The following is an 18,271-nucleotide window of genomic DNA, read 5'->3' on the forward strand; positions in this document are numbered from 1 at the left end:
CATAATTTTTATGCCTATAATATGAAATATGTATTTTCAGTATGGCTCAGAACCGGTTTTCATCCACTTAAAATTAATCGGATTAAGAGCTATACTGAAAAAAAAAACAATCAATTATTTGAACCCATCTAAGACAAACATATATATTACTTCTAAAGTTATAAATACCTCTACTTCGTGAAGCTCCGTTTCAATCTAAATGTTTATAAAAAGTTAGATATTAAATCTGGTGAAAACTATCAAAGAGTTTTAATTATTAATTCAAATTTTTCACTTGAACAAATACTTACAGATTTAAATTATAGACAAGTAGTTAACATCCACAGAAGCAAACCAAAATATGAAGTATAGCAACACTATGAGATTTTTATGTATATTTGCAAGAATAAGGTATAGCCAACAAGCAAGATAAATCTAATATAATATTTTTTTTTTTTTTTGGGGGGGGGGCTGGAAAAATGTCGTCAATTCTAATAAGTGTAGCCCTCTAACGACAGTTGAAAATGACGTATAGGTTTCGTGATTTTTTTTGGAATTAATTTCATTCCTGGTATAAGCATGTATATTTGTGTCGTCCCGTATTAACAATTTTCACCCAGGGGTGAGGGGGAAAGTAATTTGAATTTGATATTATAGAGAAGATTTACAGATAGAGAGGGGATAATGGGCTGTTTATTACACAAGTTCTAAAAGTTTTATAATAACGTTTTCTTATTCGTTGACAAATTTGGGATGTACATCAATTAGTTAGTCATTGTCTTATCCCTTTAGACCTTTGATTCCTATCCCTATGCGCCTGGCTCTAATCCACCGCTTAAAACCATTTCATAATTGACCTTAAAACCAAAATTACAAATTGAGATATTAACAATGCACTTTTTGACACGCAAAAGTTGTTCTGTCAATTTTTAGATAATTTAATATGTGAGGGGGGTATCAAATTTTTATAGGGAGGGGGAGGGGGGGGGGGGAGTAATCACTCCTTTAATTCCACCCTCTTCGACGTTCTTGTTTCTCTTCTTTATTATAAGTAAAATAAATCAGAGAGAGAGAGGGAAAAATGGGCTGTTTATTACACTAGTCCCCAAAGTTTTCTTATTCGTTTATTTTACAATCTTAGGGACTTTGACTGAAATTTGACTGGTTGCTTCATTAAGTTGAGTTTTTAAACGTTTTAACCACTAATTTTAATTTATAGAAGGGGTAATTTTGTGTATCATAATTTGGGATAAACATAAATTTATCGACAATTTTCTAATCCCTTTATATCCCTGAAAATAAATTATTCTTGCAAGGAAAATTAAATAGTTTTTATATGTTTGAACAAGATTGTCCTTGTTTATATATCTAAGCGTGAAAACTACCTTTAATTTAGCACAGATTAAATGCACTTAAAGGACAGTACAAAACTTAGAATTATTAACAAGGGCAAGCACGTCAGTAATAGCAAACTTAATGGATAATGTCAATTATAAGAATTAGGTTAAATAAGAATATGTTTCCACTGTCCAATTTTTTTAAAATTTTTTAACTTTTATCTTTAAAGGCTAAGATAATCCATATTATTTATAACTAATCTATGTCCGTATGTCCTACTGTCTGTAATTAAAAGATCTTTAGAATTGTATTTTCAAGTATGGATCTGAATCAGATTTAATTATTGGATTAAATTGATCCAAACAAAAAAATCGTAAAATAGCTACTTTCCCACGAAAAATTAAATATAATTGTAGGATTAATCCTTAATTTTTGTTAGTCAGGGCCTTTAGCCCCACTGGGCCAACAAACAGGAATAAAACATTCCTTTATTTTCAAGTCCGTGTACAGCTATGCATTAAATATATACTTAACTAATTGCGTGTTGCTTGATTATCATATAGCAGCATTTTATGGGTATTGTAATCCATGTCAAAGTTATTTTATTATCATAAAATTGAATCCAATAGGTTCTCTTGAAATGATAATTCATGTTCATATAGATTAGGGTAGTCAATTATCATTTGCACGACCCTTTATAATCCGGTATGACTTCACTTTCGCAAAATATCAACATTCCACATTACCTATGTAGTTTATTACCTTGTTGGATATGAATCTCCTCTGATTTCAAGGCATCATCAAGAGTAGCATGAACATCATTAGCTTGTAATTGGATGCAATACTCGGGTTATTATGTTAAGTAACACCCAACATACAACCAACCCTTTGATAGCAGAACTTTTATTTTAAGGTCCTTACTGTGCATTGTAATGAGTTGCATAATTAGTAGCCAAGGAATCCCATATACGCTTACTTTTAGTGTCATGCGCCCGTTATGGCTGAAGTATGTACTATTTTAAACGTCTCTAGTATGACGCAGCGTGGTTCAGACTCGAACCCGACACTCGCTGACAACAACCAGGCACGCTACTGCGGGTTGTATATATAACCAAAAAATTATTGTCAACTTTGAGAAGTATTTGTTTTTGGTATTCACTAAAAGAATTTAGGTATTTGATTGTGATACATCAAAAAAAATCTTTTTTTTCTGTGTATAGAACTTTATAAATAATAGTACTTCCAAAGAAACATACTCAATAGATTTTTTCCACGGAAAAAAGATAAGTAAAATGGATTTTTGTAATATTTAAATAGTGAAGCTTTTTCTTAGCTATGGTATGTCAGTTTATAAATCTCACGTCAAAGTCATATTTTATTATCTCTAGCTGGTGTACATACAAACAAAAAAAGATTTAGACTGTGTATGTATTAATCATTTAATTAAAACAGTTTAAAAGATTTATTATCTACAAATTTTCTTTTTCAACTTTAAAATAATTCAAAGTTTGATTTTTAATAAAATATATAAGCTGCGGTCTCTTTAAACTTATATCTCTCTTCTTTATGCTGAGTTTTATACACAAGTTGTAGAAAAGAAAGAAAAGGCAATGCATTTTAAGGAAATGAATTTTTCTACTTGCATTTAAAAGCAAGAATTTTTCTCTTTTTATTATATGTGTAGTAGAGGCATTTATTCAATACCGCAAATCTATAGAATCTTTTGATATTTTTAGCAGAAAGCTAAAAAGATCAAAATGATCCCACCCGGCGGCCCCGTCTCACAATAAAAAAATGGTGTATTTGGCATATCTAACTTAGGGGTAAATATATATTTCAACTTGTCCAACCTCTTTTTCTTTCCCTTTGCACTATTTTCTAATCTAATATTAGCTGTTTTACCAAGATACCTTTTTAGCTTGAAGGGGTTTAAATTGTTTTGCAAGAATTTTATGAAATAAATATCAATTTCTCATTTGGGGAGCGTGCATCTCAAAATGCACCCTTCACTATGGTCTATTTAAGGGGTTTAGTGGAAATTTGGTATAGCTGTAATCAAATTTAAATATTTACAGTTCTACCAGTCCGAATTCATTAAAATAAAAAGTTATGAGTAATATATTACATTAGGCAACTTTTTAAAGTTGGTCATGTATAGGTGCGTGCACAGGAATGTGATTGGGGGGTAACCAAAAAGGGGTGATTTTTTAAATATACTTTTCGTTACTACTCTGTTATTTTTAAAGATAATTGAACCAAGTTTCTTCCCTGATTCAATTACTACCCTAGGTAAACGATTATTAATAAATAATAGGGATTTCCCGCCGAAACCGCCGTCTACCGCCGAATTCCGCCGTGTTATTTGCTACCTCATTTGGCTGTTTGGAGTCAATAGAAAAGTGTGATCTGTTTGAATAAAAGTATTATAATACACCTTTTTCTATCCACTTACAACTGCTTTTTAGTAGCGAAGCTACTCTATAATTCACAATGTCCGTCCGTCCGTCCGTCCGTCCGTCCGTCTGTCCGTCTGTCCGTCCGTCTGTCCGTCCGTAATTAATGAATTGGGGGAAACGTGATTTTCTCAGCTCCTATAAAAGATAGAGAGCTGAAATTTTTTGACAACATTCCCATCATTAAGGAGCACAATTAACTATAAAACATCAATGGCGGTCGGACTGCTTTTTAGCAGGTTTTAGGCTATTTTTTATATTTTCCAAATTTTCCCCATATCTTTGGTGTTTATGGTCCGATTTTCAAAAATTTTTCAGTTCAAGATATCAAAATTAAATTTCCCATCATTTGAAGAAACAACAATGACGGTCAGACTGCCTTTTTGTAGGTTTTTGGCTATTTTTATATTTTTTACATTTTTCCCCATATCTTTGGTGTTTATGGTCCGATTTTCGAAATTTTTTAGGTTATAGATATCAAAACTAAATTTCCTGTCGTTTGAAGAAAACAACAATGACAGTCAGACTGCCTTTTTGCAGGTTTTTGGCTATTTTTATATTTTTCACACTTTTCTCCATATCTTTGGTGTTTATGGTCCGATTTTCAAAAAATTTCAGTTAAAGATATTAAAATTAAATTTCTGGCGTTTTTAGAAAAGAAACAATGGCGGCCAAACTACCTTTTAGCAGGTTTTGGGCTATTTTTAAATGTTTGACATATTTCCCCATATCTTTGGTATTTTTGGTCTTATTTTAAAACTTTTTGCATTAACAGTTTCAAAATATTTTTTCCCATTGTTATGTGCATCTAGTATGTAATTTACTTTAACCGTCTTCATCATACAAAATAAAACAAGGTTTTGTGTTTATTTTCTCCAATAAATCTATTCTTGATTTAAATAAATACACTTTAAATCTACTTCTACGTATTACCATCCACAATTTTTTGTGCTTCGCTACTTATGGATGTTGTCATCCTTGTTAATATTTATAATTTATTTAAGAGGGGTTAGGTCTTTTTAAACTTAAAGAAAATGAATATTGAGACTGGATAATCGAGCTTCCTATTAAAGATATTGATTAATTTTTTTTGTAAAGTATCTTATGTGTATTTTTCTACCTGTATAGTCTACCATTATAAGTACCTATTTAAATTTAGCACTGTCCTTCAAGGGCCTACAGGGGCCAACACCACCACCCCCCCCCCCCCTACTACCAAACCAGAAGTTAAAATTTTAATTTTGTTTTTAAAAGTATGAGACTGAGTTTTAAAGGAAAAAAGAATTCTCATAACTGAACTAAATATTTTTTGTATCTATGCCCCCTCCCCCCCTATCTAACCAAAAATAAGATAACCATCATAAAATTGATATCAAACAAACTTTAATTCATTTTAGAACAGTAAAGAAAAACCGGTAGACCAAGTAATAGACTAAAACAGTATTTGCCAGCTAAATCATAACATAAAAATGCTTTGTATCTTTCAAAAAATGACAGAAGAAACAAACACATTTACTCTTTGAAATCTTAATGTTCTTAGAGTTTTACAGACAGAGTGAGGGGACCTAGTGAACTAAAGAGTAGATGCTTGTTGGTGAGTTAATCATCACAAAAAAATCAGCTTTCTTACAAAATAAAACTGCGTAGTAGATCAAATTTTCCCTATAGATATCTAATGTCTGTAAGAGAATTAACAACAGACCGACGGACCATATAAATTTTACACTAGATGGTTGTTTGTACAGATAATGTTCATAAAAAGATTTTCTTTCAACCGTCTTGAGTCGTAGCAAAGAAATTCACGATGTTTACCTATCGGTTCATACAGACTGACGGACTTTGCGAATATGAAAGTAGCTACGCTACTACAAAATTTATTTTTGCACTTTCCTTCTAAGGACTAGAGTTGCAAAAACCTTCCCTAAATACTAAAATTAAAAAATTAGTTTTATAAAATTTGCGGGCGGCGGCTTTTTTTGCGGGAACTGCGGGTAAGTCGCGGTTTTCTTTTAAAATTATTGTTCCTCAAGTAATTACTGATTAATTTTAAAAAGTTTTACTCAATTATCTTTAATAGTAATGGAATAACAGAGAAATTAAGATTGCTGTTATGATTTGTAATTCCCCCCCCCCCTTCAAATTTAGGTTTTACAGGCAATTTTCAGATTAAAAATTTTTAAAGTTGCGCTACCGACCCCACTCTGGAAACTTGACTAAAAGTTGTATTATATTCTCAAAATTTAGAATCATATATGGTTTGGTATGGGGTCGGTAGCGCAACTAGGAGTAAAATGACGAAAACTAATTTTTTTTGCTAAATTTTTCAGTAAAAAAATGACGAAAATTATTTCATAAATTTACTTTCAAAGCATAAAATTAACACTTATAAGGTAAAATATATAATAAAAATGTTTTTATTTATTGATTTGGTGTATATATTTGTAAAGAATATGAACGAAATTAGTTTTTAATAGATATTTATGCAAAAAAAAAATTATTTTTCATATCTAGGTAGAAAATAAAAAGTAGATTTTTGACCTTCAAAAAATATTGATTTGACTCAACTTTGAAGTAAAAATAAACTTAGTTCCAAGCGTTATTTTTTCTTTTCCTTGTCCATTTTGCATGCGCTGGGGTATGTAAATCAATAATATAAAGTTAAAATAAGAAAATTTGATCATGACTTTTTTGCCAAATTTCCACCCTTAGACCGTTGTGCCCTTCCCCCTTTTATTTAGCGTTTTGCATTTTACCCAGAATTTTAGGGATAGGTTCACAGATGATAAATTAATCTTCTATACAATGCTTATTCATATTTAATTTGCATAAAAGTATTGGAATGGGGAGGGGTGGGGGGGGGGGGAGGATTAAAGCTTTCGAAACAAAAACTTTTTCTTTATTCTGCTTTCCCTGTATCCATGGTTTTATCTCATTGTTTTCCTTATTAGAGAAACTCTACAATTAACTTCACACGAAAGTTCTACAAGAAAACAAGATTACATTCGGCCATAGATGCAAACTTAAATAATAATAATTTATAAACAAGAAATATTATTAATATTACGAGTTATCACATATACCTACACAAAAGGAGAAAAATTGGAGAAAGGGAAAAGTAGGTTGCAGGTAAAATCCGTAAAAGTGTGTGTTTTAAGGCTTAAAAATAGTAGTAGAACGATAATATTCACTAAATATGTGTATTTCTTATTGAAAAGAAAAAAGTTAACATAAATTTTTATCATTCTTCTACTGTTTTTAACTTAAAACACACAACCTTTACGGATTTTACCCGCAACCTGCTTTTCTAAAGGATTTGCGTCCATTGATTAAATTAAAAGAATTAATTACTTTTTTTTTAAAAATTATTATACTACAGAAATTTATTATTTGTTTCGGTAGATTTTCTTGTGTGACTTTAAAAGCTATTTATATCAAAAAAAAATTCAAAAGATGGCAAGCTTAAAAAGTTAGTTATGTACCTGGACTTTCTTGAGTGACTTTCTGAGGAGTTCGAGTCCCTCGGGATTTCCCTCGTCCAACCCGTTCATCACGCTGAAAATAAAGAAGAGGATTAGCTTGAAGACTACATTTTGGAATTTCAAGACGTTATTACAGTATTAAAAACATTTGAAAACATATTAGTTTTACTAAATGCTTAACTTAAACTTCGTATAAAAGGAATGCAAGACAAACAAAAACAACTAAATATCAAATTCTAATAGTCTTAACCCTAAAATATTAAAAAATCTGAAGTAATAAAACTACTCTGAGTTGTAAGCTTTTCAAATTATTGTTGATCAGTAAGAATAAGACTAAACATAGTTGAAAAACAAGGATGACAACATCCATAAGTAGCGAAGCACAAACAATTAAATAAGAATTTAGATATTGGTTGTCAAAAGCATGTATATAAGAAAAAAATCACGAAACCTTTTCAACATTTGTTTTTAATTTCTTAATATTTATATTTCAGTTCTATGACTAACAGACTGACGGTCAAAGTAAATTACATACTGGATGCTCAAAACAACGGAAAATTTAATTTTGATATTTTTAACTACAAGAATTTAAAAAAACGGACCATAAACACCAAAGATAGGAGGAAAAATGTGAAAAATATAAAAATAGCCAAAAACCTGCAAAAAGACAGTCTGACCGCCATTGATGTTTTCTTGAAACGACAGGAAATTTAATTTTGATATCTATAACTGAAAAACTTCGGAAAGCGGGCCATAAACATCAAAGGTATGGAGAAAAATGTGAAAAATGCAAAAATAGCCTAAAACCTGCTTAAAGGCAGTCTGACCGTCATAGTTGTTTTCTTGAAATGAAAGGAAATTTCATTTTGATACTATAACTGAAAAAATTTTGGAAATCGGACCATAAACACTAAAGATATGAAGAAAAATGTGAATAATACAAAAATAGCCTAAAACCTGCTAAAAAGCGGTCCTACCGCCATTGATGTTTTATAGTTAATTGTGCTCCCTAATAATGGGAATGTTGTCAAAAAATTTCAGACTTTTATCTTTTATAGGAGCCGAGAAAATCACGTTTCCCCCAAACTAAGACGGACATACGGACATACGGACTTACGGACATACGGACATTTCAAATTATAGAGTAGCTTCGCTACTAATAAATAGCACCGAAGAGGTACCTAAATAAAACTCAAGGCATGAAAAATATTTGGCATTCTTAAAGTATTTTAATATTCCTTTTATATGTTAAATATAAAATTATACTTCTCAAATTTGATACCAGATATATTTTTATAAGAATTGGCCACAGTAAAAAGATAATTAAGCTATTATTTTAATTTTAAGTAAAATATTGTTATAATTTCTAATTATGACCGTATTCTGGTCAAATTAAGGTAAATTCAAATATATGAAATTCTAAAACAATGGTCCAAATTGAAACAGGGATGGCAACATCCACACGTAGCGAAGCACAAAAAATAGGCAAAGTGAGTTAAAAATCAGATGTCTAGAGGTCATAACAAAGAGGAGAAAGGTATATGATGAAAATCCTAATATTTTTATAGAAATATATGCCTTTTTTTATAACCGACAGACCAAGTTAGTTGTAGACTGGATGCACATTAATTGCAGTTAATAAATCACATTTCCATTATAGCATTAAAGACTGACATAGAAGTGTGAATTATAGAGTAGCTTCACTACTAAAAAACAATTGCCTCTACTCCTTAAATCTGGAGGTAACATGTGTATTTAAATATGGAGTTTTAATTAGTAATTCTATATTTAGTTCAACAAAATATGAACCATATAAAAAAGGGAAGCTTTTTTATGAGAATGGAAATATCCTATGAAACTTTGTTTTAATCAACAGAAAAATAGCGCTATTAATGTTTATAATAATTATCATTTACATAATAATTACAAAATTAATCACAAGTTTTTACTGCATTTTAGCTTACTGATATTATACCTGCTGCGCTTTCTATTCAATATTTTCTCTTGATTATGCTGTATGTTTTTAAATACATAATACTTTTCTATTTCTTCTTTATATTTAAAACTTCGCAAGAAGCAAGGATTTTTTAAAATAATATTTATTTATCAAGTTGCTGATGAGAATATATCTAGATGAAATGTAAAATAACTAGCTACTGCGCTTCTATCATCTAGTGGCTCTGTATTCAAAGGAATTAGAAAATTAGCCCAAAAGCCTCACAAGAATGAAATCTAAAATTAAATTAGCCAATAGTCAATTCTGGACCTATGTGAAGCTTCCCTAAAGATGGGAACTTAAATTGGTCATTAGTAGCTAGTAGAACGTAGGGACTTACCTAAGAATTGAGTATCTGCGCTACAAAACTAAAACAACTTTATTTGTCCGAACAATGTGTATTACTTAAAAATATAAATATATGTAATGTTATGAGGCTAGCGGCTATCATTTGTTTTACTATCAAGATTTTAAAAATTGTAAATCATGATTATGTGTATTACATGGAATAATAACATAAAGAGAATACATTCCTTTATTACCATAATTTTGTTCTCAATCTTTATAATCAGGCTAATCTAAAAAATGTCTTATCCGTGTACTTTTATATGTTTTAGATACCCTAGTCAAATAACTATAATGCCTTTGTTGATGAAGTACATTTCTCATTAAATCTAAAAAAATAATCGCTAAGATTTGGGTAAAATAGTATATACAAAACATAAATCTTTTTAAATTAGCCATTCAGCCGTTTCAGAGCACTTAATGTACTATCAACCAACTACTATCTTTACTAAATTACTCTATGGGTCCTAATCCTGTAGGAAATCTTTTCTCATGTTTTATGGCTTTATTTTACACAAATAGGCAATATCCCTTCAAAACCAAGTGGAGCACACAAGGAGGGGCCCTTCAATAACATTAAAAAAAGAAAATATGGTGGTGGGTGAGTTTCAAAGCCCAAGTAAATATATAAAGGATATATACAAAATTTTCTTTTGTAAAAAAGTATTGCTAACTAATAGCAGAACGAGTTTATACCGTTTTTGGTTTAATAATTTTTTATAGGGATTTAAGAAGAACTTTCTGTTCCCTTTCTTATACTCCAAAAATATAATGTCAATTCCCACGAACCTATTTCATTTTTAAAATTTTTGTGAAATAAGGCTGTCGGAGGGAATTTTTTTTGTACAGAGAAGCTTTGATGGGAAAGTAACCCACAAATATCTGATATTATATCTTATACAACTTTTTAAATACACATATCGTATATAATATGTTATTAATAGCGCAGCTACTCCATAAAAAATAACTTTCTTTCTTGTAAAACGTCCGTCTGTCTTAAAACCTAGTTACTCAACAATTGAGGTATGGTAGATACTAATTTAGATATCTCTTATTTTAAGGAGGGAGAGAGCAGCGCAAATTAGATCAATATTTCTCTCTTTATAAATATAATATATATTATTCATACTATGTAAAAATAGTTTAAATAATCTAGCCATTTATGACCGTTTTCGGTTTTGTTTTCATCCATTTTTTTATCATTTTATGGCTTATTAGAATAAAATATTAAGTCGTCGTTCCTCAAGTTTTAATTTTTCTCACTAAAAAATTAACTAAAAGAAAAATGCTTAATTAAATTGTTAAGGTACAACTCTATCTAAATTTAGCAAGATAATAATTAAATGAAACTGCAATTTTAGGTGTTAACACCATACTGTAGATTTTATGCATAGCAATCCATAAATGTTGTTCAGCTTCTACTATTTAACAAAGATATGTGCGTATGTATTAAATTTTTCTGTTGTTTTGTGTTCACAACCACAGAAAAATAAATAAATTCATTTTGCAATTAAAGTTGGGCGAATTCAATTAAAATAGTAATATAATATTCACTTTCTAACATACATTTATCATTATTTTTCTAACTAGCTCTATAAATGCATTTAATTTTAGTGTTAAGTAAAAAAATAAAATGAAGTGATTTTTTCCTAGGGGTAATTCTGTTGCTACCCACCCACAAATAAACCTTCTCTAGTCCTATAAGAGTACCATGTTCGTTTATGGTTGGCGAGATCATTCGCAACTTTCAAATATTCCAAATAATAATAAACAAAGTATTTTTCTTTTAATTTTGTGACTGATTGTTTTCATACAGGGAGAAAAGGCTACATATTACTAGTAGCTTGTTATATAAATAATCAAATGATCCTTATTCTAAAAGTGACAGTGCAGTGTACATAAAAAGTTTTAAACTATTCGAGCGACTTTTTAAGTAAAATCTAGCTAAACTTATTTTATTAAATTAATGTTTGATTTTTAATGGACACAGTAACTGTATAATTAACTACATTTCAACACCCCCTGGACACGCGCCCATATCTTAAATTAGCCATGTCACTGTTAAAGTTTTGACATATTTAAACCTCATTGTTTCAAGAGAGTAGTTCAATAACTTTAATTTAGTGTTTTCAAATTGTAATGTATTTAAATATGTGGTTTTTTCAAAATCATATGCATAGAAGAAGGTGAAATATTATAGCAAGATTAATAAAGCTATTGTAAATTTCTAAATTTCTTGTTTGTTAAAAATATTTTTGAAAATGACAACATAAATAGATCATTAAATGTAATAACTAATAGTAACTTCTTAATTTTTGTGATATTTAACTTACAATCGTAATTTCAGTTTTGCTTACAAGTCTTGATGTATATGACTTCAAAGTTTTTTCTTCTTCTAAAATTTTATTTTTTTATCTATGCTATTTTTGGATCTAGCCGTCTTTGTGTTTACATGGACACTGCTTGGTTTAAATATCTAGCCCAGAGGGTATGAGGTTGACAGGATGATTTTAACATTTCATATTATTAACTTTTCAAGACACATTATTGTTCTCAGGTGTTTATACAGATCCACTATTGATAATCAGGGATCTAAAGGGATAAGACATTGGCCGATAAATTTATGTACATCATAATTGATTTTACACAAATGATTTTCTGCAGATTAAAGATAGTGGTTGAAACGTTTGAACACTCAACTTAATACATCAACTAATCAAAATTCATAAAGTCCCTAAATTTATTAAGCCACAAATAAGAAAACGTCATTATAAAACTTTGGAGACTAGTGTAATAAACAGTCCATTGTACCCCCTCTCTCTCTCTTATTGATAATACAAGGCAAGGCGTAAGTCCACTTTAATTCAAATCTGTCTTGTTTCTTATGATTATCAAATCTTCAAAAATAGAATGTGAGATTTTAAACATTCATATTTAAGCAATAATTTATTAAAGTGCTATCAAAATCATCAATATTTACTTCATTTTTGTAACATCCTTTTTTAAAAATTAGTATTACAATAATTACAGACATTTGCTAATACAAAAAGTTAAAATAATATGATATGATGTATTACTTTAAAATTTAAAATTTGAATGAAGTTTTTGCTTGTTATGATGATAATATTATTTTTTTTTCTTATTATTTTTAAATTACTATTTTCGCTTTCGTACACAGGATTTAATTGGTTTATAAATACTCTATAAATTTGCGTAGCTACTTTCGAGTTAGGTTTATTAGTCTGCATGGGTATAAAAGTCACTTATGAGTGAAGTAAAATGACCTTATCGACCCTATTTTTTTAAGCAAAGCCTGTCGGTGATTTCCTCAGAGAATTTAGCGATATCTGAAAAACCTTATTTTTATTGGCTGATTTTAAAACTTAATACACAAATGGGATTGGATTTAGAATACGTGGATATTATGACAGGATACATTTTGTCTTTAATATAGGTTGATACAATAGTCCTTATTTTTAGGTCAGTTCGTTACTCCAGTAGGATTGGAGAGGATGGAGTAAAAGAGGTATCGTTATATTAGCCAGAAGAAAGTAGCATATTATAGTGTATGCTAGAATCTCTCACACTTTCCACATTCTATATTAATTAAAATGGGTTGAAATTAATAATCTATCTAATAAGAGTTGGATTCAGTAAAATAATTATAATACATAGAATCCAAAATAGAATTTAGTAAAATAATGCTTTAATTTATCTGCTTAATATCGGAGATATTGTCCTACTAAAGAGATTAGTTACTCTCATTCCAATAACTTTTTTTAAAACTATTCAAATATTATTAGTAGCGAAGCTACTCTATAATTCACTATGTCCGTCCGTCAGTCAGTCCGTCCGTCCGTCAGTCAGTCCGTCCGTAACGCTATGGGGGAAATGGGATTTATTCAGCTCCTATAAAAGATAGAATGCTGAAATTTTTTGACAACATTCCCATTATCAAGGAGCACAATTGACTATAAAACATCATTTGAGGTCGGACCGATTTTTAGCAGGTTTTAGGCTATTTTTATATTTTTCACATTTTTCTCCATATCTTCAGTGTTTATGGTCCGATTTTCAAAATTTTTTCAGTTACAGGTATTAAAATCAAATTTCCTGTCGTTTAAAGAAACAATCATGAAGGCCAGACTGCCCTTTTAGCAGGTTTTAGGCTATTTTTATATTTTTCACATTTTTCTCCATATCTTCAGTGTATGGTCCGATTTTCAAAATTTTTTCAGTTATAGATATCAAAATTAAATTTCCCGTCTTTTAAAGAAGACAACGATGACGGCCAGACTGCCTTTTCAGCAGGTTTTAGGCTGTTTTTTTATATTTTTAACATTTTTCTCCATATCTTCAGTGTTTATAGTCCGATTTTCAAAATTTTTTCAGTTGTAGATATCAAAATTAAATTTCCCGTCTTTAAAGGAAATAACCATGACGGCCAGACTGCCTTTTTGGCAGGTTTTAGGCTATTTATAAATATATTTAACACTTTTTTCCATATCTTCAGTGTATATGGTCCGATTTTCCAAATTTTTAAAGTTTTTAAGGATTTAAAAGTTAAATTTTTGTCGTTTTAAGAAAACAACCATGGCGGCCAGACTGCCTTTTATCAGGTTTTTGGCTATTTTTATATGTTTTACATATTTCCCAATAGCTTTGTTTATTTTGATCCAATTTTCAAACTTTTATGGGATATCAGTATCAAAATAATTTTTCCCATTGTTATGAGCATCTTTAATATAATTTATAATACAAAATAAAACAAGGTTTCATATTTATTATATCCAATAAATCTATTCTTTTAAATCTACCTGTACGTATTCCCATCTACGATTTTTTGTGCTTCGCTACTTATGGATGTTGTCATCCTTGTTTAATTAAAAATGCTTATTTACAAAATATTTTTATTTATTATTTTTGCCTTGAAATTTATATTTAAACGTAAAACAAAGATTTCATGAGTATAGTAGATGAAAAGCATAACAATAATATCAAGCGGAAATCAAAATTAGTCTAAACAATTGAAATATAAGATTTAGATTGTTCATAAATCTCTTTTAAAGAAAAATAGTGATCACATTAAATAACAAAACGATTGCGACCAAAATTCCTGTTGATAAAGAAATAATTCAGACAAAATATATTGTTTCTTCATTTAAAGGAAGCCTGCAAGAAATACCACGCTTTAACTGCTGAAAGACTGCCACAAGTAGACTCAATAACCCAAATTTGAAGCCTCTAGCTTCTATAACAAAAAAGTTCCAGGCATTTTGAAATGACATTATATGTACAATGAAATTTTTGAAAGAATTTCATTGCTAATGTTAGAAATTTTGAAATTAAACTACGTGGCCTAGAAACAAAATTATAAGCTTATTTTTGTCATAAATTTAGGTTGCCAGTAACTAATTATATTTTTACAATAAAACTACCCATTTTTATAGTCAAAATCATTAAAAAAAATTAAGTTTATCTTGCGTTGTACCGAGTGTACTGTAGCCAATCAGAAGGCTGAATCAGCTAAGCAACCAATCACAACTGAGCTTGTATTAGTTTCCCCCTTTGTTTCTGCTATAATTTTCGTTTACAAATGCAATTTAAATCGATTTTTTTCATAGATTTTGACTGTGAAATGTGGTGTTTTTATTGTAAAAATGGAATCAGTTACCGGCAATCGTAAGTTTCTGACAAAGGTTATAATTTTGTGTCTAGGCGACGTAATTTAATATTGTTTTTTCTTTTATTAGCATTGGAAATCTTTCAAAATTTTCATTGTACATAAAATGCTATTTTGAAATGCATAGAACTTTTTTGTTATTGAAGCTGAAGGCTTTAAATTTGGGGTATTGGGTCTACTTGTGGCAGTCTTTCAGCAGTTAAAGCGTGGTATTTCTTGTAGGCGTCCTTTAAGTGTACAATATAATGCTGTCATTGTTATAAGGGACGAAAATCTAAATAATATTGAAAAGAAACCATAGTTTTGACAGAAATAATGTTTTTGGGGATAGAATTTGTTTACTTAAAATTTCAAATAATTACTGCCTGAGGTTCTTTACATACAGAACTATTAGAGGGGCTTCGACAATAAAATCTGCTGAAGAAGCGTCTATTTACACTCAATTATTAAATCGAAAGTGTCTGGCTTTTTGTTTAAACTCACATTTAAAACAAGGTTGATAATATCCAGAAAGGAACAACATGATGTGAAGACAAGAGCAATAAAATAATTTTCATTCTATATGTTTTATATGATTTCAATTAAGCATTTTCACAACGATCAATAAAAGACTAATCAAAATTAAGAAAAACATATTAGCAATGGGGTATGTGTCAATTGTTTAAGCAAATTTAGGAAAAAAATAACTAACAGATATGTATCAAATAATAAGAGAGATGGAGATCAAGGAAAAGGGAATTTGATTCTGACAAACAATTCTATTTGAAAGTTTCCCCTCAACCCCCTTTTCTTCCCCCCCCTTCTTCCCCACCTCCCTTCAGTTACGTAAAAAGTTTTACTTTAACTTTACTGTCAAAATATCAAATTTTGCGGCATTTTAAATTGGAATTAATTGGCTGAATAGCAGCCCTTAAGAAAGATAAAAAAGGGAATCAGAGATAAGACAAAAGAGATCAATATCCTAAAATGTAGAGAATGGTTTATAAAGTAGCACTGCAGCTATTAAAATGTTTCCCAATAGAACACGATTAAGCCATAAAGATTCATTCAAACTTATTACCTTTTGTCAAGAACATTTCTGGTAGAGCAACCACTTATAGTTGGGGTCTATCCGTATATTAGTAAGCCTGTCTAAAGATATGTTTAAGCAACTGTAACCTTCTTGTATATAGATGGATGTAAGAAAATTTAGATATGACTTCCTAACAAATAACTGAGCATCTTTTGTAATTAAATGCAAAAAAATGCTTTGATACGTTTAATAAGACATTTTAACATACATTTAAATCTTTTAAAAATCTTCAATAAAATCGCAAAAAGATTTGCTCAATTATTTTAACACCCTTATTATACCCTAATATAATAAAATTGCGTAATTTTAAATTCCCACTTATGCAATATTGGTATTTGTATTAGCAGTTTGCTGGATGTATGTTATTAAAAAACAGTCAACGTTTTAGTTAATATATCAAATATTGAATATATTCATAAATCCTGATATAAAAATAGGTAAAAGTTTAGCTTTTTTTTTGTAGTTTATCACCAACCTTTCTCATTTTAAGGGCGCAGACGCTTATAAAGTGTTATTATATAAATTTCAAATTAAGTAATCTAACATGATAGATTCTAATAAAAAATGCTTAATTTGTTAATAATATCATAAATATTGAAACAAATTACGACATTTTTATAATATTTCAAACTCCCTTTTTCTAGGGGAGGGCCAGGAAAATAGCTTAAAGCCAATCCAAGGTTAGTATCCTCGAATAGCACAAGAAATTGGAACCAACATCTTCCTAGATCCTAAGCTACAGATATAAAATCTTATTACTTTATATCATGACCAATATAAACATTTAAGTGAACATAAACTATAAAGAAATTGAAAATCATTATTTTCTGCTATACTTACTTTATAGTATTATTCCTAAAACATTATTTAATATAGTTTTAATAAACCAAAATATTTGTAGTATAACAGCTAAATAACGAGCCAGTCGTTAGTTAAATCATTTTGTAATTATCTTGTTGAAATATTGTAGGAACCCTATTTTACTCCACCCTCCCTGACCTTCAATAATATGAACCATAAAAATACTTTATCAAAAAAACCTAACTGCTATAGAAACCAGGAGAAAAATGATACTCAAATATCTTTTAAAAAGTGCTTTATTTCTAGAGCTACTTGTAAATAAGATATGTTTGAACGTTCAACCACTAATTTTAATCTACAGAAGGGGATGTACATCAATTTATCGGCCATTGTCCTATCCCTTTAGATCCGTGATTTAACTGATTTTCTTAAAAGAAAAAAAATTAATTGATATTATTAAAATCTACCAATCCATACATCCTTTGTAGCACGGCATGTTATAACGTTATTTAAAGACACATAACTTAGTTCTGTTCACTTAAATTTACTATGCTAAATTTTATCTATAGAATATAAGGCATAGAGCAACACATTTTTTTTCTCGTTGGTATAAAAACCATTTTTTATGAAAAAAACAATAACAGCACTATATTTTAATAAAAATATTATTGTTCTTTTTTAATTCGCAGGGGAAGTGCTAGAGGTCAAACTGTGTCATAATTCAAGACATTAAAATGGTAATCGTTTAGTAAGATTTTTTAAGTATCTGACACTTAATAATGGGGTATTTCAAAGGTAATTTTGTTTTCAGTTACCTTATTCATGAATATTCCTGTAGATTTTATTGTGCTTTTTTTCGTTCATTGTGACCTTTAAATCTTTAATTCTTTCTGACTATTTGATAAGGAATAAGAGAAAAGTATCTTAAGATCAAATGATAATTCAGGATTGACAAAATGGGGCGTCATAACTTAAATTTATTTTTTCTTAATTATTCTATTGATTGCATTGTAAAATTTACTTCTTAATTTGATGCTTATTCGCATATTGTAAATGTATATTATAGAAAAATAACACACTAATGTAAGTAATACTTCGACATATTACACTCTCTAAATCATAATT

The 18,271-nt window shown here is 29.3% G+C and overlaps 1 protein-coding gene across 6 annotated transcripts in view; it reads right to left on the reverse strand.

Moving 5' to 3' along the window:
* Positions 1–18,271, reverse strand: part of Zw (glucose-6-phosphate 1-dehydrogenase Zw) — a 96,077-nt gene that overhangs the window by 43,995 nt on the left and 33,811 nt on the right. For 4 of the 6 annotated variants that reach the window (XM_080177869.1, XM_080177871.1, XM_080177870.1 and 1 more), the window contains 2 exons: positions 7,250–7,322; positions 169–195 (listed from right to left, as the gene is read on the reverse strand). In XM_080177869.1, the coding sequence (XP_080033995.1) occupies positions 169–195; positions 7,250–7,318 (96 nt within the window). In that variant the 5' untranslated portion in view covers positions 7,319–7,322. The remainder of the gene's footprint in view (positions 1–168; positions 196–7,249; positions 7,323–18,271) is intronic. The other 2 variants (XM_080177872.1, XM_080177873.1) reach the window with 1 other exon arrangement.

This window comes from Acartia tonsa, chromosome 11, assembly GCF_053477335.1.
Source record: "Acartia tonsa isolate MP-2025a chromosome 11, ASM5347733v1, whole genome shotgun sequence".
NCBI lineage: Eukaryota > Metazoa > Arthropoda > Copepoda > Calanoida > Acartiidae > Acartia > Acartia tonsa.